The 25,041-nt window shown below is 41.5% G+C and overlaps 2 protein-coding genes across 5 annotated transcripts; both read left to right on the forward strand.

The window, feature by feature from the left end:
* Positions 1-1,456: 1,456 nt before the first annotated feature.
* On the forward strand, positions 1,457-9,460 carry LOC115783277 (uncharacterized). 4 transcript variants are annotated; one of them, XM_030734032.1, is made up of 3 exons: positions 1,457-1,572; positions 3,155-3,691; positions 8,455-9,458. In XM_030734032.1, the coding sequence occupies exons 2-3, from the start codon at positions 3,158-3,160 to the stop codon at positions 8,950-8,952; spliced, it is 1,032 nt and encodes a 343-aa protein (XP_030589892.1). In that variant the 5' UTR covers positions 1,457-1,572; positions 3,155-3,157; the 3' UTR covers positions 8,953-9,458. The 4 variants fall into 4 exon arrangements, with proteins under 4 accessions (XP_030589892.1, XP_030589890.1, XP_030589891.1 ...); XM_030734030.1 differs by lacking the exon at positions 1,457-1,572 and adding an exon at positions 1,825-1,957 and having other exon boundaries at positions 8,455-9,457; XM_030734031.1 differs by lacking the exon at positions 1,457-1,572 and adding an exon at positions 2,135-2,233 and having other exon boundaries at positions 8,455-9,457.
* A 3,621-nt stretch (positions 9,461-13,081) lies between these two features.
* igf3 (insulin-like growth factor 3) lies at positions 13,082-24,745 on the forward strand. Its single transcript, XM_030732650.1, has 5 exons — positions 13,082-13,216; positions 19,282-19,362; positions 21,088-21,217; positions 22,722-22,912; positions 23,922-24,745. The coding sequence occupies exons 1-5, from the start codon at positions 13,082-13,084 to the stop codon at positions 24,096-24,098; spliced, it is 714 nt and encodes a 237-aa protein (XP_030588510.1). The 3' UTR covers positions 24,099-24,745.
* Positions 24,746-25,041: the final 296 nt, after the last annotated feature.

A 25,041-nucleotide genomic window follows, 5' to 3' on the forward strand; every position in this document is an offset into this window, starting at 1 on the left:
AGTCACAACAAACAAGGCTGTTTATATTGTAGGTAAAGATCCAAAAATAATACAGAGAAAACCCAACAGTCCAAACGACCCCCTATGAGCAGCACTTGGTGACAGTGGGAAGGAAAAACTCCCTTTTTAACAGGAAGAAACCTCCAGCAGAACCAGGCTCGGGGGGGGGGGGGGGGGGGGGGACATAGATTAATAATAACTAATGATTAAATGCAGAGTGAAGCAAAAACAGAGTAACAAGAGGTGAATGAAAAGAAAGAGTGCATTAAAGGGAACCGCCCCCCCCCCAGCAGCCTAGGCCTATAGCAGCATAACTAAGGGAGGGTTCAGGGTCACCTGATCCAGCCCTAACTATAAGCTTGATCATAAAGGAAAGTTTTAAGCCTAATCTTAAAAATAGAGAGGGTGTCTGTCTCCTGAATCCAAGCTGGAAGCTGGTTCCACAGAAGAGGGGCCTGAAAGCTGAAGGCTCTGCCTCCCATTCTACTCTTAAGTATCCTAGGAACCACAAGTAAGCCAGCAGTCTGAGAGAGAAGTGCAGTGGCGGCTCCAGAAATATTTTTCTGCAGGTGCTAACGGGGGGCAAAGCATTTTACTGAGGGTGCTATGAAAGATCTTTCAGTTCTCAACACACACAGACACAAGTTATTTTCTTGGGGGTGCTATGACTTTTCCAGGGGGAGCTATAGCACCCCCTGGCGCCGCCACTGGCGAAGTGCTCTGTTGGGGTGATATGGTACTATGAGGTCTTTGAGATAAGATGGTGCCTGATTATTCAAGACCTTGTAGGTGAGGAGAAGAATTTTAAATTCTATTCTAGATTTAACAGGGAGCCAATGAAGAGAAGCCAATATGGGAGAAATCTGCTCTCTCTTTCTAGTCCCTGTCAGTACTCTAGCTGCAGCATTTTGGATCAGCTGAAGGCTTTTCAGGGAGCTTTTAGGACAGCCTGATAATAATGAATTACAATAGTCCAGCCTAGAAGTAATAAATGCATGAATTAGCTTTTCAGCATCACTCTGAGAAAGGATGTTTCTAATTTTAGAAATATTGCACAAATGCAAAAAAGCGGTCCTACATATTTGTTTAATATGTGCATTGAAGGACATATCCTGCTCAACTATAATATAACTCTAATAAATGGAAGTGTTTGTGAAACAAGGAGGCATAAAGTTATTTAGTTTTTCTTGAAGCCCAGAATGGAAGTGATCCTAACATTAAAGAAACTTTGCCCAGGTTACACAGATCCTGACTATGATACACTGAAGTGCACTGCAAGGTCCTGTTCAGGAATTTTTTGCCTCACACAGAAAACGAAAAAAAAAAAAGGTTAATTTAAAAAGGTTAATTAAAGCCCGTTTAGAAATGCCTCTGAATCCCTTCATCAGCTTGCGCTGTCCTGATTCCATCTATTCCATATCCGCTGCTGTTGCCTGTAACGAAACACGCCCTTTAAGCAAACACGGCTTAAAGGGTGGTGAAATCTGGAAAGCCAGTGAAAAACATGATATTCTTCTTTTTGACCTGAAATCTTGAAAAGAGAAACTGCTCGACATTAAAAAACGCCATTCGGTAGTGTATAATTCGCCACATTTTCTGGCGTCCTATATTATTTAACACATAATTATTACATGATTATTACGTCGCTCCTTTGCATGGCGGGTTTGATCATATTTGGCTTCATCGGCTTGCAATCGCTAGTGGATTCACTGACACTCAAAGTATACATAGATATATATATGTATGTATGTCTGTGAAAGTATAATCCAGGTTGTTTTTTTAAACCGGAAGCTCTGCGTCTCCACGCCCTATTACTGTTAGATAAAACGAAAACGGAACAAAGGTGCAACCCTACAGCTTCAAACAATCCGCGAAAATTCAACAACAACAACTAATCGGTTTACATAACCAGAAGCAGCTAAACAATACACTGACTGTCTGAAGAAGGGTAGCAAGGGTAATGGCACAGATTCTTACTTTCCCTTTTGTTTTCAGCAAGCTGTCAAACGTGCAATTGTAACGCGACGGTCAGAATATTTCTCTGTCGTTTATGTACGACCTGTGTTTTTTAAGCATTTTCAGCTCGACTGACCAAGTGGTTGTGGTTAAAGTAGCAGTTTGGCTAATTGAAAGTTTTATTCTGAAACTCGGGCCGGAAGAACGCCTGTTTGAGGACGTAAAAATGTAACAAATCGTGACGGTATTTAAACGCGGACAGGATCGCTGCACTAAGGTATGAGCTAGTGTTTCGTTAAAGTGTTACTGGTAATGGTTTGGACGTGTGTCTGTGATATTGACACTGAAAACCCGCCACAACATTTTAGCATTAGGCCGGTAGTTTGAGTTGGTTTCTAGTCTCCGTCGAACGTGTTTTTACTAATATTAGTTGCGGCACGATATCCAGGTGTTGCCTAGCTTGTTTGGCAACAAATGTACTAATTAGCTAGCTAAGATTCGCCCTCGTTTACAAAGCCCTTCCTGAAATCATCCGACAGAATGGTTCCTATCTTTAAAAAAAAAAGACAAAGCTGGAAGTGCTGCAGGCATGTGCGCCGTTTTACAGGTAGAAACGGGTCGAATTAGTGTGGAGTTAATGTTTAGCGCGTTAGAATCAGAATCAGAAGGTTTTTATTGCCATGCGGTGATGTAGTGATGTAGTGATCCCTACACACGGGTAACAGCCTGCGATTGTTTCGTCTTAGACCTTTCTCACATCTTTTTAAACAAATATGGTTATTAAAGTGCTTTGAAAGGAAGTATGCATCAGCAGAAGACAGAGTGCTAGAGGAAGTATTCTCATCATTTGCATAAATACATTTTCATAAGTACTAATGCCACAAGGTGAAAGTAGTATTATAAGTATTTTATTTTAAGTAAAAATGTGTATCATAAAACTTTGATACTCACATTTACCCTACTTTTACCTCAAAGTACTCAGTCCAGAAGAAATGTCCTCTGTGATTGTTATCTTCTGTATGTTGAAGTGGAGCTTATAACTGTTCATTGTTTTGCATCAAACTGCAGTCAGTAGCTGTTTACATCATCTGATTTTTCTTTCCATTAATTGATTGCCTTTTTGTGTCAGTTTACTAAATGATTAATAGAAAAATTGTTTTAAGTAATCCAGCCATTAATTATTTTTATGTGTCCACAGACAATGGATGTCCTCAACAGTCTGGAAATCTTCATCCCTGAGGAGGCTGAGGTGAAAAACATTCCTCTGTGGAGCTTACCAAACTCAGTGCTCAGAAGAATGGGCCTCCCCCTTATTAATGCCTCCAGGAGTCTTGCAGACTCTCCAGAAGGCATATGGATTTGTCCAGTGATGGTACGGAAGAAAGGCCAGAGACCGAATTTACACACAGGAAGTGCAATAGATAACATGACCTCAGCGCTGGGCACAGAGCTGCGGGCTGCACGGGGTCCCTTTCGAATGTCTTTTGTTTCTTCAAACCGTGCAGCTTATGAGGTGCTGAAGGGCACCACGCCCAGGGCACCTACATGTCAAACTTCTTTGTTCCCTCAAGACTCTGCACCGCAGACCAATAAAGATGCTGTTGTCATCTATCGTGGGCAAGTTTATTTGTCCATCAGAATGCCTGGTCGTAGCCATGGTCAGCGTGGACCACAGACAATTTCCCAGTCTGCCACTCCTTCAACGTCACACTTGTCATCAAAAAAACAGAAAAAGGTAACATAACTTTGTTTTCTTAAGCTATAAAGACCTGTTAAAAAGTGTTAGGTAACAGTCATGCTGGCATTTCCAAGGCCATATGTACACATTGTGGGGTTTTATTGCTGTGTGGAAAGGCCAACTTGAATTATTTTAACACACAGTTGCTTTGCAGATAATCCTAACCATGTCGCCTATCTTATTTAGCATACTGTCACTGGAGCTGGTTAATATGGATAAAAATATGATTTTTTTTTATCAATTATTGTAAATAATTAATATGGATAAATGTATACATTTTATCCATATTAATCTGGTTCAGATTTTGACAGAACAGAACTTAAAATAGTAATTCTACAAGTTTTTGCATTTTATAGTCACTTTTTACAGTAGAACACTGAAAGAGCATAGTAATAGTCATTTTTAGCACACAGTGGAACGATTCACATAAAAAAAGAGTCATTAAAGAAAATCAACATTTTAAGCTATATGTTCTAAGATTCTTATAGACATACATTTATTAGGAGGCTCCCTTTGAGCAAATCTGGTTGTGCTGACACGCTGTCCCAGCAGGCACCAGTGCAGCATCGATGAGTGTATAGCTAAATGCCACTGCCTGAATTCAACACGTTTCAGATAAGGGCTGAGGCTGCTAATTACCTCTGCCAAGGTGGATATGTTTTTGATAGCATTTGCATGTACGTGTGTCATTCTGTCTGTAAACACAATAGCTTGAAAAGTTTGAATGAATTCTGACAAAACCTTTGTAGGGGTACAGAGTGGGGGCATGTTAACAATCCATTAAAATTTACATCCACAGAGGTCTTCAAGGTCAGCTTTATGATTTGTTAAAAAATTGAAAAAAAGCTTTATAACTATGATTCTTACATGTGTGGTGTGTATTGTCAACATATATAATGCACTGTATAAAATTTTCATAAATTGTCTTATCCTCACTGCTTAGACTACTAATACCTTTGTATTGGCAACAGGTAACAGTGCTGGTATTTGGGGAAATAATATTGGTATATGGAAATTCTTAATATCACACTATAGTTTGTATCCAAGTATTAGGTCACATTTGACCTTGGATCTCACTTTTACATTTCAATTCAATTCAATTTTATTTATATAGCGCCAAATCACAACAAACTGTCGCCTCAAGGCGCTTTGTATTGTGGGTAAAGACCCTACAATAATACAGAGAAAACCCAACAGTCAAAACGACCCCCTATGAGCAGCACTTGGTGACAGTGGGAAGGAAAACCTCCCTTTTAACAGGAAGAAACCTCCATCAGAACCAGGCTCAGGGAGGGGGGGTCATCTGCCGCGACCGGTTGGGCTGAGGAGAGAGAAAAGACATGCTGTGGAAGAGAGCCAGAGATTAATATCAATTAATGATTAAATGCAGAGTGGAGTATAAACAAAGTAAATAAGGTGAATGAGAAACAGTGCATTATGGGAACCTCCCAGCAGACTAGGCCTATAGCAGCATAACTAAGGGATGGTTCAGGGTCACCTGATCCAGCCCTAACTATAAGCTTTATCATAAAGGAAAGTTTTAAGCCTAATCTTAAAAATAGAGAGGGTGTCTGTCTCCTGAATCCAAGCTGGAAGCTGGTTCCACAGAAGAGGGGCCTGAAAGCTGAAGGCTCTGCCTCCCATTCTACTCTTAAGTATCCTAGGAACCACAAGTAAGCCAGCAGTCTGAGAGTGAAGTGCTCTGTTGGGGTGATATGATACTATGAGGTCTTTGAGATAAGATGGTGCCTGATTATTCAAGACCTTGTATGTGAGGGGAAGAATTTTAAATTCTATTCTAGATTTAACAGGGAGCCAATGAAGAGAAGCCAATATGGGAGAAATCTGCTCTCTCTTTCTAGTCCCTGTCAGTACTCTAGCTGCAGCATTTTGGATCAGCTGAAGGCTTTTCAGGGAGCTTTTAGGACAGCCTGATAATAATGAATTACAATAGTCCACCCTAGAAGTAATAAATGCATGAATTAGCTTTTCAGCATCACTCTGAGAAAGGATGTTTCTAATTGTAGAAATATTGTGCAAATGCAAAAAAGCGGTCCTGCATATTTGTTTAATATGTGCATTGAAGGACATATCCTGGTCAGAAATGACTCCAAGATTTCTCACAGTGTTACTGGAGGCCAAAGTAATGCCATCCAGAGTAAGTATCTGGTTAGACACCATGTTTCTAAGATTTGTGGGGCCGAGAACAAGAATTTCAGTTTTATCTGAATTTAGAAGCAGGAAATTAGAGGTCATCCAGGCCTTAATATCTTTAAGACATTCCTGCAGTTTAACTAATTGATGTGTGTCATCTGGCTTCATTGATAGGTAAAGCTGAGTATCATCTGCATAACAATGAAAATTGATGCAGTGCTTTCTAATAATACTGCCTAAGGGAAGCATGTATAATGTAAATAAAATTGGTCCTAGCACAGAACCCTGTGGAACTCCATAATTAACCTTAGTGTGAGAAGAAGACTCCCCATTTACATGAACAAATTGGAGTCTATGAGATAAATATGATTCAAACCACTGGAGTGCAGTACCTTTAATACCTATAGCAAGCTCTAATCTCTGTAATAAAATGTTATGGTCAACAGTATCAAAAGCTGCACTGAGGTCCAACAGGACAAGAACAGAGATGAGTCCACTGTCAGAGGCTCTAAGAAGATCATTGGTAACCTTCACTAATGCTGTTTCTGTACTGTGATGAATTCTGAAACCTGACTGAAACTCTTCAAATAAACCGTTCCTCTGCAGATGATCAGTTAGCTGTTTTACAACTACTCTTTCAAAAATCTTTGAGAGAAAAGGAAGGTTGGAGATTGGCCTATAATTAGCTAAGACAGCTGGGTCAGTGATGGCTTTTTAAGTAGAGGTTTAATTACAGCCACCTTGAAGGTCTGTGGTACACAGCCAACTAATAAAGACTGATTGATCATTTTTAAGATTGAAGCATCAATAATTGGAAAGACTTCTTTGAACAGTCTAGTAGGAATGGGATCTAACAAACATGTTGCTGGTTTGGTTTGCATTTCATATCTGCCAATCTTTCAAGTTGACCCCAAAATACATAGTGGTTCAGACAACCACTATGGAAGAAAGATCAAGGGAACAGTTGACCCTGCCCAGGTTAGAGTTACCAGTGTCCCACCTTGGAGCCAGGCCTGGGACGGGTGCTTGAAAGATGGTGGCTCGGGTCCTTGGCCCGTGGGCCGGGCGAAGCTGGAAGAGGAGACATGTAGGCCCACCACCTCCAGGAGGCGTTATAGGGGCTGGGTACAATGTTTGTGGGGTGGAGACCCTGGCGGACAGATCCCCTGCTATCGAGGCTGGCTACTGAGACATAGAACGTCACCTCTCTGGTGGGGAAGGAGCCTGAGCTAGTGTATAAGGTTGAGCGATACTAGCTAAATACACTATTGCCAAAAGTATTCACTTGTTTGCCTTTGCGCACACATGAACTTCAGTAAAATCCCATTCTTAATTCATAGGGTTTAATATTATGCCGGGCCCACCCTTTGCAGCTATGAAAGCTTCAGCTCTTCTGGGAAGGCTTTCCACAGGTTTAGGAGTGTTTATGAGAACTTTTGACCATTTCTCCAGAAGCACATCTGTGAGGTCAGACATTAATGTTAGATAAGAAGGCCTGGCTTGCAGTCTCTGCTCTAATTCATCCCACAGGTTTTCTATCAGGTTAAGGTCAGGACTCTGTGCAGGCCAGTTAAGTTCTTCCACACCAAATTGGCTCATCCACGTCTTTATGGCCCTGCTTTGTGCACTGGTGTGCAGTCACGTTGGAACAGAATGTGGCCATCCAACCCCAAATGGTTCCCACGAAGTTGGGAGCATGAAATTGTACCAGATGTCTTGGTATGCTAAAGCATTAGGAGTTTCTTTCAATCGAATTAAAGGGCCAAGCCCAACTCCTGATAAACAACCCCACACCATAATCCCCCCTTGGCACAGTGCAGTCAGACAAGTACCGTTCTCATGGCAACCACCAAACCCAGACCTGTCCATCAGATTGCCAGAGAGAGAAACGTAAACTCCAGTGAACACATCTCCACTGCTCCACTCCGTCATCCTACTGGGAGACTTCAACGTTGACATGGGCGACGATGGTGAAACCTGGAGGAGCGTGATTGAGAGGAACAGCCTCCCTGATCATATCATACATATCTATATATGTACCACGTACCTAAGCATTATTGCAGACTGTATACCCCATTTCATGGAAATGCTATTCCCTGATGGCTGTAGCCCCTTTCAGAGATGACTTTAAGGATCTGTTGCGAACATCTTTTTTTTCTGCCATACCACAGCACAGCTTCAGGGGTCTAGCGGAGTCCATGCCTCGATGGATCAGGGCTGTTTTGGCAACAATTAAAGCCTTGGGGTATACCGAAAGCAAATTTAATAGGCTAAGAAATTTTCAAATTTCCACAGAAAAATAGAAACGCATTAGAATGCCAAACATCATGCCACCAGCAGATCAAGTAAGATCTTGAATCTTGATTTAATATGGATTTGTTTTTGTTAGCTGCTCATTGACTATACATAGAAGGTAAAGATGACTTTATCTTTATAATATTTATATTAACCAACAGACCAGGCAAAACTGAAATGACAGAATAGCAGCTCTTGAAACCCTCTGGGTTATGTTTTTTTTTTTTTCTGTTTTGTTTTTTGGTCATGTAGTATTACTATGAATTCTAATTCTGTGTGAGGTTTATTTGACTATTTTGTACATCTTTCAGGAGACGGTGAATGACAACAGGCCCAAGAAGAAGATCAACATATGTAAAGGAATGTATAGAGAAAACAAGAAGGATGATATGCATAGGAGAAAAGATGTTCACCCAAAGCCCATTGAGAGTGAGCAAGAAGTGGGCAGCCAGCATCCTCAAGATTCTAGAGGAGAGCAGCTCTCAGATGCATCCCCGAAGACAACTTGCTTTCAGCCTCCTGTGGAGCAGGAGAAGGTGTCTGACAGTGGTGAATATGAGATGCAGGAATTGGGTGCTGACGAATCTCAGGGCCCCCATGAGAACAATGATACAGACAATAACCGACAGATGGACATCAGGGAAGTTGACCAGAGTAGCAGTGGCAGGATGGAGCACCTGAGTGCAGCTGCTGCCTCCACATCACTACAGATGAACTGTGACTTTAATGAGTTGGCAGAGGAGGAGAGAATTGCTCAAATGAGAGCCAAACTTAGACAGAATGAAGCTGCTCTTAACCTGCTTTCATAAAGCTCCCTAAAATTAGCTAGAAAGCCTTTTTTTTTTTCATGAAAGGATTGTAGAGCTTCACATTTTGTTGTATACTTTTGCTCTCCGTGAACAGTTTGATTTGAAACACATGCACATTAGTTAACATGGACTTAAGTGTTTGGTGATGGTTTTTCTTTGTATTTTCACAAATTATTTTTGCAGTCTTCCAAAAACAAAGCCAGACATTGTAGTGGTGACATTCTCTTCTGATTAGGCCCAGATTACAGAAATATGTCTTGATTATTTGGATGCTTTTGCTGTGTTAACTTTTGTCAAAAATAATCTGTTTTAATAAAATCTGATAGCAAAGCAGGCTATAATTTGATTAGGTCACTTAATTTGACAAGGTTGATCCCATTTGCAAAGTGAAGCCAAATAGTTCTTGTTAAAATACAAAATGTATGATGTTATAAGGTTAGCAAATGTTATTTCCCTTTTCCACAATACCCCCCCCCCCCCCCCCCGACTTTTAAATAAAAACTCAAAGAACAGTTTGAGCCTTTTTATACTTTTTAGTACAGTAGTACTCCCCATCACCTTGAAGTGCACTGTGATATGTACGTTTCATGTGTTAGTCATGTGATGTGTAAACTATTGTCACCTTCACTGGTGACTAGTGCGACTTTTCTGTTTAAATTTTTCCAAACCATAAAGATCCACACAGCAAATCTGACTAATATTTGTGTGTTTTATAACTTGACTAACACTAGTCAGACTAATGGGAAAAAAAAACATTGTTTTATGATCAGTATTACGTCCAACAAGTGCGTTTTTGGTAGCATGCATGTGCATGCGTGCCATTCTGTCTGTAAACACAATTGCATGAAAAGTTTTGAATTAATTCTGATGAAAGTTTCTAGGGTGTGGACTGGGGTGGCTGTAGCTCAGGAGGTAGAGCGGGCCACCTACTATTTGGAAGGTTCATGGTTAAATCCCTGGCTGCTCCAGTCTCCATACCAAAGTATCCTCGGGAAGATACTGAATGCTAAGTATGAATGTGCATGAATGGGTGAATGAGGTATGTTGTATTAAGCACTTTGAGTGCTCAAAGTAGAGTAGAAAAGCATTATGTAAAAACCAGTCCATAACTGGGGTCATGTTAGCAATCCATTAAAATTTGGCTTGCGTTCACCAAGGTTTCAAGGTCAACTGTAATGCTTTATCGCTTACAAATTGACAAAAGCCTTATAACTTCAAAACTACAACAGATTGATCTGAAGGTCAAAGTGAGAATGCTATATGGAGATATTTAAAACGGTTTTTCTTACTGTTTTATATTGACAACATATAGGCATATAGGAACAATATATGGGGATTCTAAATATGTTACTTTGGACTAATGAACTCTTCTTCAAGGTTAAATAAGATCAAACTTATCATCATATGATCAATCTTATCTTTAAAACCATCCATCCATTTTCTGCTTATCTGGGTCACAAGGGCAGCAGCCTGAGCAGAAAAGCCCAGACCTCCCTCTCCCCAGCCAGCTCATCCAGGGGGGGGAGGACCCAAGGCATTCCCAGGCCAGCTGAGAGATATAATCTCTCCAGTGTGTCCTGGGTCTGCCCTGGGCCCTCCTCCATGGAGGACATGCCCAGAACACCTCAGTCAAGAGGTGCATCATCCTCGTCAGATACCTGAACCACCTCAACTGGCTCCTTTTAATGTAGAGGAGCAGCTGCACTCTGAGCCCCTCCCGAATGGCTGCACTCTTCACCCTGTCTCTAAGGGAGAGGCCAGCCACCCTTCAGAGGAGGCTCATTTCTGCTGCTTGTATTGTCGATCTCATTCTAGGTGAGAGTTTCAGCACTCAGCTCCCTCTTTACCACAACAGACCGGCGCAGCGTCCGTTTCACTGCAGACGCAGCCTCAATCCGTCTGTCAATCTCCCGCTTCCCTCTCCCATCACTCGTGAACAAGACCCACTTAAACTCCTCCACCTTTGGCAGCAACTTGTCCCAGAGCTGCAGTGGGCACTCCACCCTTTTCTGGCTGAGGACCATGGCCTCAGACTTAGAGGTGCTAATTCTCTGCGAACCGTTCCACTGTGAGCTGGAGTGCCACCACCTGATGAAGCCAACAGGACCGCACCATCCACAAAGAGCAGAGATGAGATTCTGAGGCCACCAAGGTGGGAGCCTTCTGCCACCTGTGTACGCCTAGAAATTCTGTCCATAAAAATTATGAACAGAATCGGTGGGCAGCCCTGGCGAAGTCCAACATCCACAGGAAACAAGTCCGACTTATTGCCAGCAATACAGACCAATTGCCAATTGTTGCAGTTGTACAGAGACTGAATGGCCCACAAGAATGGGCCAGACACCCCATACTCCCACAGCACCTCCCACAGCATACCCAGAGGGACGCAGTCGAATGTCTTCTCCAAGTGCACAAAACACATATTGAATGAACGGGCAAACTCCCACGCACACTCGAATATCCTCGAGAGGATGACGTCCAGCGTCCCATGACCAGGATGAAACCGCATTGTTCCTCTTGGATCTGAGATTCGACTAATGGATGGACCCTCCTTTCCAGCACCCTGGCTTAGACCTTACCGGCGAGGCTGAAGAGTGTGATCCCCTGATAGTTGGAGCACACATTATACTGGTATATGGAGATTCTAAATATCACATTATAGTTTATATCCAAATGTCACATCTGATCTCCCATTTAATTTTCACATCTGCCTTTCTTTCATGTTGACCCTAAAAAGCAATCTTTAAAGATAGTACTGTCAGTAGAAAAAGAATGAATCCACATTTGAATCCAATATTAGTGGGTCCAAGTGGTGCATATTATGAGCTGCCTACTTAGAAATATACTGTAGTGTAATATAAACTCAAGTTATTCATGTCCAGTTAATTACAAATCAGTACCTATTATCCATTACTTATTCCCACACAATGTTTGTGTAATCAAATTAGGCATCTGTCATGCTATCCTTATATGATTTACAAATTTATTAAAGTACATTTAAAAAGAAAAAAGAACAAAGTTAATATATTCAAAATACAGTGCTCTTCCGTTAAAAGTCCAGAGGGTGAGCTCCTTTTGGTGGAGGTTTGTGCTCTTGGAGTGCTTCTTATTTGGTGACCTGGAGCTGAAATGGTTGTTGGAAGATTGTTATTTTTGCTCAGATTTGACTTATATATCTGTGCCTGAGATTTTCCACTCTTATGTCATTGTATAACAGGAAATGCAGGACTTTGCATTCTGATGTAGCTACTGCGTTCACACTGACCTATCTACTTTGTTTCCCTGAACGATTAAAAAAGTTTAACATGAACACATCTACTTTAGGACAGGTTTTTGTTCTTTTCTGTTTCAAATCAAGTTCTATAGATGTGTTTTTGTTTGAATAAATATGTTTGCAAGAAAGCAGTTTTTCTACAGGGCTGGTGACTTCCCAGTTCCCGTAAATGCCTCCATGTCCCTAGACATGCAAAATTGGACCATGTGACTTCAAGCATTTTCTGGCTGCACTGAGGAGCTGGTGTTGTGCCAAAAAGTGATTTTCGGTATTTGCCAAAAAATGATTGCTCGTATTTAAATGGCTGTAAATCACTTGTTGACCTATAACCTGTGAAACGTGTCAAACATATCTCTCATGAATATCAGGTCATTTTGAGTGAGAAACAGCATTTCTATCACAAGGTAGAAGCTGCACTCAGTTTTTGGCAAAGTGACTATATATTCGTTTTTTATCAAGGCAAAAACTGTCATTGACATTAAAAATGTCTTTTTAAACAGAAATCTGGCTCAGAAGGCTGCAGAAATCACAACAAATATAACATCACAGTTCTATAAAGATATTTGAAGTGGCCAATCATAAGGTTACGGCCCACAGCACTGTAGCTGATCTCCCTGGACGTGGACGGAAGAGGAAGATTGATGAAAGGTTGCAGCACATGATAGTCCGGATGGTGGATAAGCAGCCCCAATCAAGTTCTAGAGAAGTTCAAGCTGTCCTGCAGGCTCAGGCTGCATCAGTGTCAGCGCCAACTATCCGTCAACATTTGAATGAAAGGAAATGCTGTGGCAGCAGACCCAGCAGGACCCCACTGCTGACACAGAGACATACAGAGCTAGACTGCAGTTTGCCAAAATGTGTGTGAGTAAGCCAAAATCCTTCTGGGACAATGTCTTGTGGACAGATGAGATCAAGATAGAGCTTATTGGTAAAGCACATCATTCTACTGTTTACCGAATACAGAACGAGGCCAACAAAGGAGAGAACACAGTACCTACAGTGAAATATGGTGGAGGTTCAAAGATGTTTTGGGGTTGTTTTGCTGCCTCTGGCACTGGATTCCTTGACTGTGCGCAAGGCATCATGAAATCTGAAGATTACCAAAGGATTTTGGGTCGCAATGTAGGGCCCAGTGTCAGAAAGCTGGGTTTGCATCCAGCAGGACAATGACCCCAAACATACTTCAAAAAGCACAAAGAAATGGATGAAAACAAAGTGCTGGAGAGTCACCTGCCAGCAATGAGTCCGGATCTAAATCCCATTGAACACCTGTGGATAGATCTTAAATGTTGGGAGAAGCAGCTTGCAAAAGAAGAGTGGTCCAAAATTCCAGTTGAGAGGTGGAAGAAGCTTCTTGATGGTTATAGGAAGCGGTTGATTTCAGTTATTTTTTCCAAAGGGTGTGCAACCGGTGCCAGTAATTTTATCTGGCCCATTTTTTTTGAGTTTTGCGTAAAATTATATGAATTTTGGCAAATAACAAAAGATGTGTGGGAGAAATACTTAAGCGGTGCCAACATTTTCGGTCATGGCTGTAGGTGGCTGACAGCTGGTGTCGTAAGTCTGTTCAATGATGGTCGTTCACAGTGGACATAGTCATAGATTTACTCCTCTTTTAAGCCATCTGTTTTTCTGGTTCAAAATGTGAACACTGGCGTGTGTCCTTTGTCCTTTAGGTGCAAGTTCTGCAAACTTAGGCTGAATCCAGAGGAAACCATTGTGTACTCTGATGTGGTTTTTCACTTGTATATCTAGTCAGTGAAGATGGCCAGAAAACAACTCTACCCCTGATCAGATTAGCATACTGTTACTACCACATGTTTCAAACACAACAGAGGGGTGGCTGTAGCTCAGGAGGTAGAACTGATCAGAAGGTCTGCAGTTGATTCCTGGCTAGTCCAGGCTGCATGCCAATGTATCCTTGGGCAAGATACTTAACCCCAAGTTGCTCTCCGACACAACCATTGGAGTGTGAATGTGTGTGAATGTTAGATAATAAAAGCTTAGCTTAGTTAATCATGGAAGTGCTTGTATGATTGGGGTAAATGTAAACATGTCGTATAAGCTCTTTGAGTGCTCAAACAGAGTAGAAAAGTGCCATATAAGAACTAGTCCATTTACAGACAAAAGCATGCACGCGCCATGGGCTCCCCATTGTAGCCAACCTTTACGTGGAGGAAATGGAAAGTAAAGCTCTTGGCTCCTTCAAAGGGATAGTACCAATGCAGTGGTACAGATATGTGGCTGACACCTGGGTCAAAATCAAAACCCAAGACTTCACTGGATTTATCAACCCAGTGATAAAAACATTACGCTCACCTGGGAGGATACCAAGGATAACAGGTCACAGTTCCCGGACTGTGCTCACTGAGGAAGATGGAAGCCTCGACATTGAGGCAACTGGAAGTCCACAGACCAGTGTGGTCTCTCTTTGACTCCCACAACCCAGTGTGGGGGTTATCAGGACCCTCAACACTTGGTGGAGAATGTTCCAACAAAGGCAGAAGAGAAAGAAAAGGAAAACACACACATGCAAAGAAAGCTCTGAAATATGTGGTTATCCCAGCGGGGTCTTTATCAGATCAGTGAATATGCATAAGAAGAAGGTCAGACACCAACTAGGTTCTCCCTAGTTGGTTGGTCCAGCCACACTCTTAGACAAAAACTGGTTCATTCCAAGGACAAACCTCCCACGCACATGCTCAGGAACATAGTTCATGCAATGCAATGCACTGAGGGATGCCCAGACCTCTACACTTGAGAACCAATGCAGCCACTACACCAGGGGTGTCAATCTCAGTCATAGAACGGGCCAAACAGGATTAATGTTTACTGAAAATATTCATAATCAGCAATATGGATTTGAAAAGCCATAATACAGCGACTTTTTCCTCAACACATTAAATAAGATAATATTTTTCTTCAAAAATAACACTGGGGAAAAGGAGAACATTTCAAGCTGATGAAAATTTCCAGATTTCTTTTTTGATGTGATATCAACAAAAGGTCCATAAACAAGAAACAACAAGTTATTTAGTTTCTCTCTTATTCCATTTCTTTCTTACTTTCCATGAACTGACGGATTTCCTCAGGCAGCTCATCGCTCCTGTGTGACCACACCACGTCACCAAATTCAGAAGCTTTTTCCTCCAGAAAGAGTGAAACTGCGGTGATTTAAACCTTTGCCTTTTATGGTAAATCAACTAGTTCTTATATAGCACTTTTCTACTCTGAGCACTCAAAGCGCTTATAAAGTTCTCCGTCTGTGTTGCAGTGCTTATGACACGTTGTGTCTTCAGGATTTTGCTGCAGCGTTTCCTGCTGTGTGACGCAGTGATGCACTGTCAGCTCACCTGTGCAGGTCTCCCTCTGCATCTTCTCCCGTATCCGTCCCACCAATCCGCTCTTTTCCCTGCACATCGCAGGGAAAAGAGTTACACGGGTTTACCTCTGATGTCAGGTCCTCTGCCTCCCTCCTGTTTCTAAAGTCCACTTTTCATTTGGCCATTTTTGGGGGTCAGGCAGCTTAAATATCGCTGTAAAAAGTGCTGACCGATGTTTTTATCAGCTGATCACTGATCAATGTGTCATTGGCAACACAGGAAAACGGGTTAGTGCACAGGACAGCTGTTGCAGTGCGTAGTGGGATTTGTAGTATGAGCGATGTGATGCCTAGCGGTCACTTCACCCCACCCACATTGAGACTACTTTTCCATGATGATGGATATCACAGACACTCAGATTCATCCTATCACCATCAGTGATCATGAACCATCTCTGTGAGACAGAAAAGAGTCAAGCCACCAATTAAGAGCTGGAGATTTAATACATCATTACTTAAAAAACAAGATTTCATTAATTATTTCAAAAAGTAATGGGCAACATATTTAGAAAATGATGACATGCCTGGAGCATCACCATACGTTCTTTGGATGCTGGGCAAAATAATATCTTACTGCTCACAAAAGAAAAAACACACTTGTATTAGAATTAAAACAAAAAAAATATCAAATAATTAGAAATTGCCTCACCACAAAAACAATTAGCAATCTAAGAAAATTAAAACTGGCATGAAATGAAATAATTTATAAGACAACACAATTTCTAGTGTAAAGGCTGTTTGGAGAACTTTAAACATTCATTCAGAAAATTCCTTACTAACCAGTTAAAGCTAAATAAAGAAAAAAAATCTGTTTCGACTGGGGATATTATTATGATTCACAACAAATAAATATGTATTTTAAAGACATTTATGAAGCTTTATAATCATCACAAATTAATCCATTTGAATCTACCATAAAAAGATTTTGTAGCAAACTAAACTAAGTGATGAACACGTTGTGGCTCTGGCTTCACCTCTTTCACTGTCTGAATTCCATGAAGCCCTGCAGCATGCCCCAAATAATGAAGCCCCGGGTCCACGTGGTTTTCCAGCAGCTTTACAGAGAGCTCTGGCCTACGCTCGCTCCCACTGTTCTCACAGTGGTGACTCAATTTCAGAATGATCACACACCTTCTCCAAACATGAATTCTGCCAACAGTAGTGCCACCTAGTGGGACCTGGAAATGTTTTACACCCTGTGGTACAGCTTCAAGGTGATTGAGCAGGACCATCTCAAATTTGGTCCTTAAGGAGTTGGTGTTTCTTTATTTTAAAAACTGAGTTTATGTCAAAGGGCATGACCCTGGTGGCATGGCAAATTTTGACATTTCACCATAAAGCATAAAATTGCTTTAACTCAAAGACAAATCTACTCTTCACTGGTTTGATAAGAGTCCCACCCTAAACACATTGATATGCCAAAGTTAGCGATTGCTGAAGCACTACCTAGTGACAACAGAAAATGTCATGTTTTATGTTTTATGTATCACTCCAACAGAGCACTTCACTCTCAGACTGCTGGCTTACTTGTGGTTCCTCGGATACTTAAGAGTAGAATGGGAGGCAGAGCCTTCAGCTTTCAGGCCCCTCTTCTGTGGAACCAGCTTCCAGCTTGGATTCAGGAGACAGACACCCTCTCTATTTTTAAGATTAGGCTTTAAACTTTCCTTTATGATCAAGCTTATAGTTAGGGCTGGATCAGGTGACCCTGAACCCTCCCTTAGTTATGCTGCTATAGGCCTAGGCTGCTGGGGGGTTCCCATAATGCACTGTTTCTTTTCATTCACCTTATTTACTTTGTTTATACTCCACCCTGCATTTAATCATTAATTGATATTAATCTCTGGCTCTCTTCCACAGCATGTCTTTCTCTCCCCTCAGCCCCCCCTCAGCAGATGACCCCCCCTCCCTGAGCCTGGTTCTGCTGGAGGTTTCTTCCTGTTGAAAAGGAGATTTTTCCTTCCCACTGTCACCAAGTGCTGCTCATAGGGGGTCGTTTTGACTGTTGGGTTTTCTCTGTATTATTGTAGGGTCTTTACCCACAATACAAAGCGCCTTGAGGCGACAGTTTGTTGTGATTTGGCGCTATATATATAAATTGAATTGAACTTAATTGAATTATACTTTGATGTATGTGGATGAGTTTTACCTCATCCACCTTGAAACAGGTGTGAATAAACATCACACCTTGATGATGCTTCAGTGTGAAATGGGAACCATGAAGAGGCCACTAGGAAAGCTGCAACTGCCAAATACCTGCAGAGAGTGAGGAGTCAGCTCAATGGGAAGAGCAACACTTACGCGCTGCCGGTTATCAGATACCCTGCTGCCTTCACGGTATGTACCACCAGAGGAAGTGGCCAATATTGAAATATACTACCAATGACTGGACAACGCTGGACTGAAAGATGGCACAGAGGTGCTAATTATGGCAGCACAGGAACAAGCTCTGAGCATAAGATCAATAGAGGCTTGGTCTACCACTCCAGGCAAGACCCCAGGTTCAGGCTGTGCAGAGATGCCCCTGAGACAATCCAGCACATAACAGCAGGGTGCACGATGCTAGCAGGCAGGACATACATGGACCACCATAACCAAGTGGCCGGCATAGTATACAGGAACATCTGGAACATCTGTGCCGTTTATGGAGAACACACGTCTTGGTGGACAAAGACCACCCACAGGGCGAATGGGGATTTTACACACACACACACACACACACACACACACACACACACACACACACACACACACACACACACACACACACACACACACACAGTCTCATAAAGCCATATTTGATCCACATTCACATATTTTATTCAGTGCTCACTTCAGCCTGCATCTCTGATGATATAGTGTTGTATTAGTACCTATGAAATTAGCAACTTGCACATGCAAGGTATGCCCATGCTTTAGAGCGACATATGCTCCCATCCAACATTCCTCTCCCAAAATTCCAGCAAAAAGTCTCCTCAGCTCCCGGACGTTCACGCTGCTAAAAGAAGCTGGGATGTTACAGAACGGTAAATATGGTCCTGCCCCGGCTTTATGCTGGTGCTGCCATGAAATTCAAAATGAGATACTAGATTTTTTGAAATGGTACATTTTTTTACTTTAAACATATGTTTTATTGTATAAAAAAAAAAAAAAAAAAAAGAGTTTATGAGTTTTATAAGTCATTCTGTTTTCATTACAGTCACACAGCATCTAACTTTTTGCGATTTAAAAAAATGAAAATTCTCCACTCGCCCTGCAGGCGGTCTTTTGGTCCTCCACCAGAGGCCTGAGAGCTTCCGGGTCCATCACAGTATCTCAGCTGTTCCCAGGACTGCTCTGTTCTGGATCGAGATCTCGTCTGTCGGGAGATAAAACTCATAAAATACTACAAAATGTTTATGTATGTTTTTTACTTGGGCACAATGAATAGTAAGACCGAGTGATTATTCTTATCTTCCACTCCTTCATCTTTTACAGTTGATTTCATCCTGATCACCTTTCATCATGTTTGTGATTCTGATGAACGTTGTGTCAGGAAGAACAGAACCATTTATCCCAGCGATAACAGGAAACTTCTAATAAAGAGTTGTGCGTGTGGCCTGAGAGGTTGAGTGAGAGGTGGAGGGAGGCAGCCTTACTGCAGCGGTCCTCCCTTTCTGCTGCCTTTTATAAGACTGCAGGTCTCCTGAAGCTGGTCTACACAGAAAGGATGAGCTCCTCATGCCGTCCCCCGGCCAGAGCACGCGCACTAAAGGTAGGGCTTTGCTTCACTTCTCTGAGCTGGGACAGACAGGAACAATATGTTTATTGTTATTTATTTTGTAGGTCTGACAATAATTCCAAAGGAGGTGTTTTCAACATTCTTGCTCATCTTTTAGTTTTAATCGTACAAAGAAAAATGTCATTTGTATAAAACAGACAATTATGCACTAAAGTCTGCAACATCAAATCCATAATCAGAATGAGAGTTTAAATTCAGTGTTGTTTGCATTAGAAGCTATTAAGCATTTCCTGGAAAACATTAGTGTGTAACGTAGTAAGTAAATTAAGTAGGAATACTAGAGTGAGGTAAAAGGTGAGATGTCTTTCCAGGGACATTTGTCATTTTCACCTTTGATTAAATACAATATAGAAATGAAAATTTTTGATTCATTTTAAATCAGACAATTTCTAAAATGACTTTCAAGCTTCTCCTGGAGCTTTCCTGACAGCTTTTCACAATACATGTAAGAGTATCATCTGTGATATAACTGATTCCTTTTTGTACAGTCTAATTGCTAGATGGATGTGTGTGTGTTACTTGGAGAGTTACTGAAGTTTATCTGCTGTACTGTACAGAACGTCTGCTGTGACATTGTGATTACATCAGAGATCATAATGTTCCCACTCTTTTTTTTCCTAATAAAAATGCTTCACGCTCAGTTCAAACAACGATGCACGATGCCTTTAAGAGTCCAAATGACAAAGCATATGACCTTATTGTAGCACAAGAATCCAAGTAATAAACCAGGAAATGATGTGGCAAAATCCAGATCCCCCCCCATGTATACAGTTCTAAGTATCTGGACAATGACCTTATTGTTTTCTGTGCACCACCACAGTGGCTCCAAAATCAGGTCACATCTGAGATCTGGTTTCCAAATATTTTACCTGGACAAATAAATGTTAAAAAAAAAAAAATCAAATAATCAAAATGTGATTGAAATTTAGACTTTAATCTTTAATTCGAGGTTTAACCTATTGATGCATTTTTATGCACAGTTCTGCATTTTCAGAAGCTCAAAATTAATTGAACAAACTAACACAGTTTTGAATATAAGGATAGTTTTTAATACTTGGATAAAGATCATTTACAGTCACTGACTGCATGAAATTTAGAACCCATGGATCACACCTGCAGCTGCCTTCAGTTCACTTTGCCTTCATTAACTGAAAAGCATGCGTCACTGGGTTGAAATCAGGGCACTGATTTGGTCACTGAAGAATATTCAGTATCTTTGCCCTGAGAAACTCTTTATTATCACCCTTCCACTGTCAAGTGCCATCTGATCAGTTTGCAGAGAGCCCGGACCCTTCAGAGTAAATCAGCAGTCACAGCATCAATGAACACTTGTGGCCCAGCTCTACTGGCAGCCATAAATGCCAGTGGCATAAAATTGCGTACCATGGTGGACAGATGATGTGGTTATGCTTCAGAACATGTTCAAAATAATGGCTTCCTGTCATTCTGGTAAAAATCTACCCCGGTTCTCTTTTCCAGGACTGTGCAGATATTTCTGTGGTAAATTATAATCTGTCCTTCCAGTTTACATTCCTGAAGAGGGCTCTTGATTGGGGGGGGGGGGGGGGGGGGGGCAAAGAAAAAGCAAGGAAACTGTGTCATGTGGATCCCTATATTAGTATAGTATATTAATGTAATAGTGCTTTAATGAAGGTTTGGATGAGAGTCTCATGACCCCCTCGTTTGCTGTGTGTTCAGATCTGCATGTTTTACTCCTGCGTTTGTCTGGTGAGCTGGCCGCTCCCCGCAGAGGCAGCCCGGCTCCGCTGTGGCTCTGACCTCCTCAGTGACCTCATGTTTGTATGTGGGGACCGTGGGATCTATTTAGGTGAGTCTGCTTCTATGTTACTGTTTGAAGCAGAAGCTGTGGCTTTACTATGAGTTTGATGCAGACACACACACACACATGCATGCACAGAGATATGCAAACTGTATATTTAACTGATTACATTTTTTATTTATTGCAGAACACAATTACCTTTGAGCATTCACGTCATCATAAATAAAAACATAGTTATGTAGCAGGACGAGTGGCTCGGTTAAATGTATCATAGCTGTTTTTTAACTGGAGTTTTAAATGTCTGACACTGACCTGAGATTTATGCTAATATGCTGTGTTTACTGCCTCTGATGTTTGTCTGATGAGTCGATGGAGTTTTCAGCTGTTTCTTCATTCAGGTTCTGAGTGACAGGTTTGGAGATGAGACGCTGAGTTCAGATGATTTCATTGTTTTATATATTGTAGCTAAACATGATGTTATTTTGCCTGCACTGCAGCATTTAAAGACAATTATAATTAAACTATAATTGTTTCCACTACACATTACCCATACAATTACCCACTGGCCCTTTCACCTGTTTACCTTTGCCCTGTTCTAACCAAGGCCACCTTCTGCGTCTGCTATCAGCCTGATGGCAGTCCACCAAAACAGCAGGATACTCAGCAGGACACTGTGCCTCTGTGTGGTAGCCTTATTGATAAAACACGTGTTATCTGAGAACAGTACAAACGTGCAGAGAGAGGAGAAGCAGCTGCAGATATCTTTCAGAAACACTGTGGTCTTACATGATTTTGGCCTATATTGTGATTATGCTGCATACTTTGTTTTGTTTATGCTAAAGTCAGCATGAATATGCCTACAGTCAAACATCTCTTCAGGAAAGAAACATGATTTGAAATGAAAGCTGAAGGTTTCTGATTGTGTGAAGCTAAAGTATTGATTTTTAGATCATCCTTTGAGGCCAGTGTTTTACAAGTGCTCCCTATTAATCCATTCACACACACTAATGCTGACAGTGGTTTCAGGGTCTTACCAAGGACACTAAGCAGCTGTTAAACCATCTGCCTTGTTTAGTAGGAAACCCGTTCTATGTGGGATTATCATTTCATATTGTTTTTGATCAGGATCAGGGGCTTGTGTGTGCAGGGGGCAGCAGAAGGAGGGGGGCAGAGCAGCCCGGAGACTCTGCAGTCCCCCACCCCCCCGATAGCAGTGGGCTGAAGAGGGTGTGTGATGGGTGGGTGTGGTCCACAGCAACACAGAGGGCTTTTTGGGTGACGGGGCACAAAAATCTTCTCACAATGCGCTGGAGGGTCCTGCAGTAAGATGCTGTGCAGGCACCACACCACACTGTGATGCAGCTGGTCAGGATGGTCCCGACCGTGCCCCTGTAGAAAGTTTTACGGCTTCTTGTTGTTCTCGCTTTCAAAAAACTGTAAATAATGGTTGTAATTAAAATTATTATTCTTATTAAACTGATTTTTTTGTTGTTGTTTTGAATGTAGAGCTAATTAGGGTTAAAAGAGGATGTCATGCGCGTGTCTCCTGCAGGTAAAGGCCTGTGGTCTGGTTATGGTGCCCGGCCCAGAGGGAAGGGGATAGTGGATCTGTGCTGCCGATCGGTGGGCTGTGAACTTCATCATCTGGAGATGTACTGTGCCAAACCAAAGAGCCAGAAGCATACAGCAGATTCTCCATCCACAACCACCACATCACTACAAACCCCTACACAATCAGAAATGGTAAAATCTTCATACCTTCTATCCATCCATTATCTTCCACTTATCCAATTCAGTTGGGCTGGGGGAGAGGGTGGGAGAGGGAGGATACCCTCCAGGTCGCCGCTCTGTGTGTTAGAGCTGTGACATCCATTCAGTCACAGCTACAGCCAGTTTACAGTCACCAGTTAACCTAACCTCACGCATGTCTTTGGACTGTGGTGGGAAGCCAGCCGGCCAGTGGGCTTGAATCCGGGATCTTCTGAGGTGACGGTACTAACCACTGCGCACCGTGCCGCCCAGGTTCATACCTGACATATGACATCATCTGATGATTGATTAGGAAAATAACTTTACTCAAACAGGCTCATTATATTTTGAAAGCAGTCAAACCTGGAGCCTGAGACCCATGCTGACCTTTGACCTGTGCTGACCTTTACGAGGTCACATTCGACCATCCTTGAACCAAGTCTGGGATTACAGTCTTCTCTTTTATTTTACTTTATGTGCTTTATTTATTTTTATTGTCAAGTAATGAACAGATGAAAGCTTCAGGTTCTATTACTCTATTTGTATGATAGTACTGCACAAGTATTTCCATTATTTTTCAATTAATATCTAAAGATAGTGAAAAATGATAAATAATAATTTCCTCCTAAAGTCCAGTTTAACAAACTGTTTTATTTCAGCAGCTATCAAAACTGAATGATCTCACATATCTGTGTTTTGTATGAGAACGTGTGGATGTGGCCACGTGCACAGTGCAGGTTGGATGGACTGAATACTGTCATTTAATATCAGCACTAAGTGCAACAGTGTGTGGACGATCTGTTTAATAGTTTTATGATTTTTTTTCCACCTGTGGCTCTGGGTTATTACGAGCCTGCAGACAAAAAGAAGTGAAAAGTGGTTTCAATATTTAAATCCAAATCCAAGAATATACCACAAAATGATAAGGTGCCCCCTCAGTGCTGAAGTTATAGCCAAGCACATGTCCTTTAATCAGCTCCATATTCTTATCCGTGTCTTGCAGTTTCGAGCCGTATTTCAGAAAAAGCTCTTCGAGTACCTGGGGCCTCCCAACAGTCCCAGGAGGGACGCATACAGAAGGAAGAGGCAGCCTTCACTCTGGCACAAAGTTTCATTGTCACACAAGAGGACACACAAAACAAACAGTCAGCCAAGCACAGCCACTGAGAGTGCTGCTTAAAGAATCGAGACTTTGGACCCTATGAGAAGATTAATATTTATATTCCTGGACTGGAATTCTGCTACAGTATTGCCAACCCAGGGAAATTCTCTGATATATTAGTGATGAAATAGTTTCTAATATCAACTTTGGTTTTACCTTTAAATATATGCAGTGGATGTGAATACAGCAGGTCCCTCAGAAACACCAGAAATGGAATCAGGTTAACGAGGGACTGCTGGTAGTTAAGAGGTCGATACAAATTTAGTGGCATCATGAGGCTAAAAACTAATGTGATCTGCACACTGGAATAATATTTCTGTGGGAGAGAAAAAGAAACTTAGATATTCTCTGTGATTTTAAGACCTACATTAGTGACAAAAGTCTTTGAGGTTAAAGTGAAAAACTTCATTATTTTTCTGTGTTAAGAAGCGTGTCAGCCACAGCAGTGCTGGTTCTCATTAGCTTTTCTATGCACTGATCACATATTTAAAGTTTGTGACACCCTCTGTGGAGTCATCTGCATTTTTTCACATTTATGTTGACGTTTGACTGAATGCAGCTTTATTATTTGTTTTGGGACCAACTTTGAGCCATTATGGATGTTTCATGTTTATGGCCATTTTATGTAAATATCAGTGAATGCGTTCATTATTTATTTCACCTTTTCAGCACATAACTATAATAAATATTAATCTTTATTAATCTTTGGTGCACTGTGATGTTTTACATTGTTTGGCTGTGAAAATGAAAATGTTCAGTCATTTCAGGTCTGACCACTGTTACATTAATATGATACTAAACAGAACTGGGCATGACCTCCAGTTTCAATGCAGCTGACTCATTTTTCTTTGTCATGACTTCAGTTATCTCCTCTTACCAACAGCCCTGAAGGTCATCTCAGGCCTCCGTGTAACACTGAGGAGCTCTGTGCTCGACAAGCTTTCCTGAGAGATTCGTGATT

This window comes from Archocentrus centrarchus, chromosome 7 (assembly GCF_007364275.1).
Source record: "Archocentrus centrarchus isolate MPI-CPG fArcCen1 chromosome 7, fArcCen1, whole genome shotgun sequence".
Taxonomy (NCBI): Eukaryota; Metazoa; Chordata; class Actinopteri; order Cichliformes; family Cichlidae; genus Archocentrus; species Archocentrus centrarchus.

Excerpts from the sequence above, each read along its gene's own strand:
- LOC115783277 (XM_030734029.1), top strand. Across the intron at positions 3,692-8,454 it reads CATCAAAAAAACAGAAAAAG|GAGACGGTGAATGACAACAG; the intron begins GTAACATAACTT and ends TACATCTTTCAG.
- igf3 (XM_030732650.1), top strand. The coding sequence starts at position 13,082 with ATGTGTGTGAGTAAGCCAAAATCCTTCTGGGACAATGTCTTGTGGACA. Across the intron at positions 19,363-21,087 it reads CCAGAGCACGCGCACTAAAG|ATCTGCATGTTTTACTCCTG; the intron begins GTAGGGCTTTGC and ends CTGTGTGTTCAG. Across the intron at positions 22,913-23,921 it reads CCCCTACACAATCAGAAATG|TTTCGAGCCGTATTTCAGAA; the intron begins GTAAAATCTTCA and ends CGTGTCTTGCAG.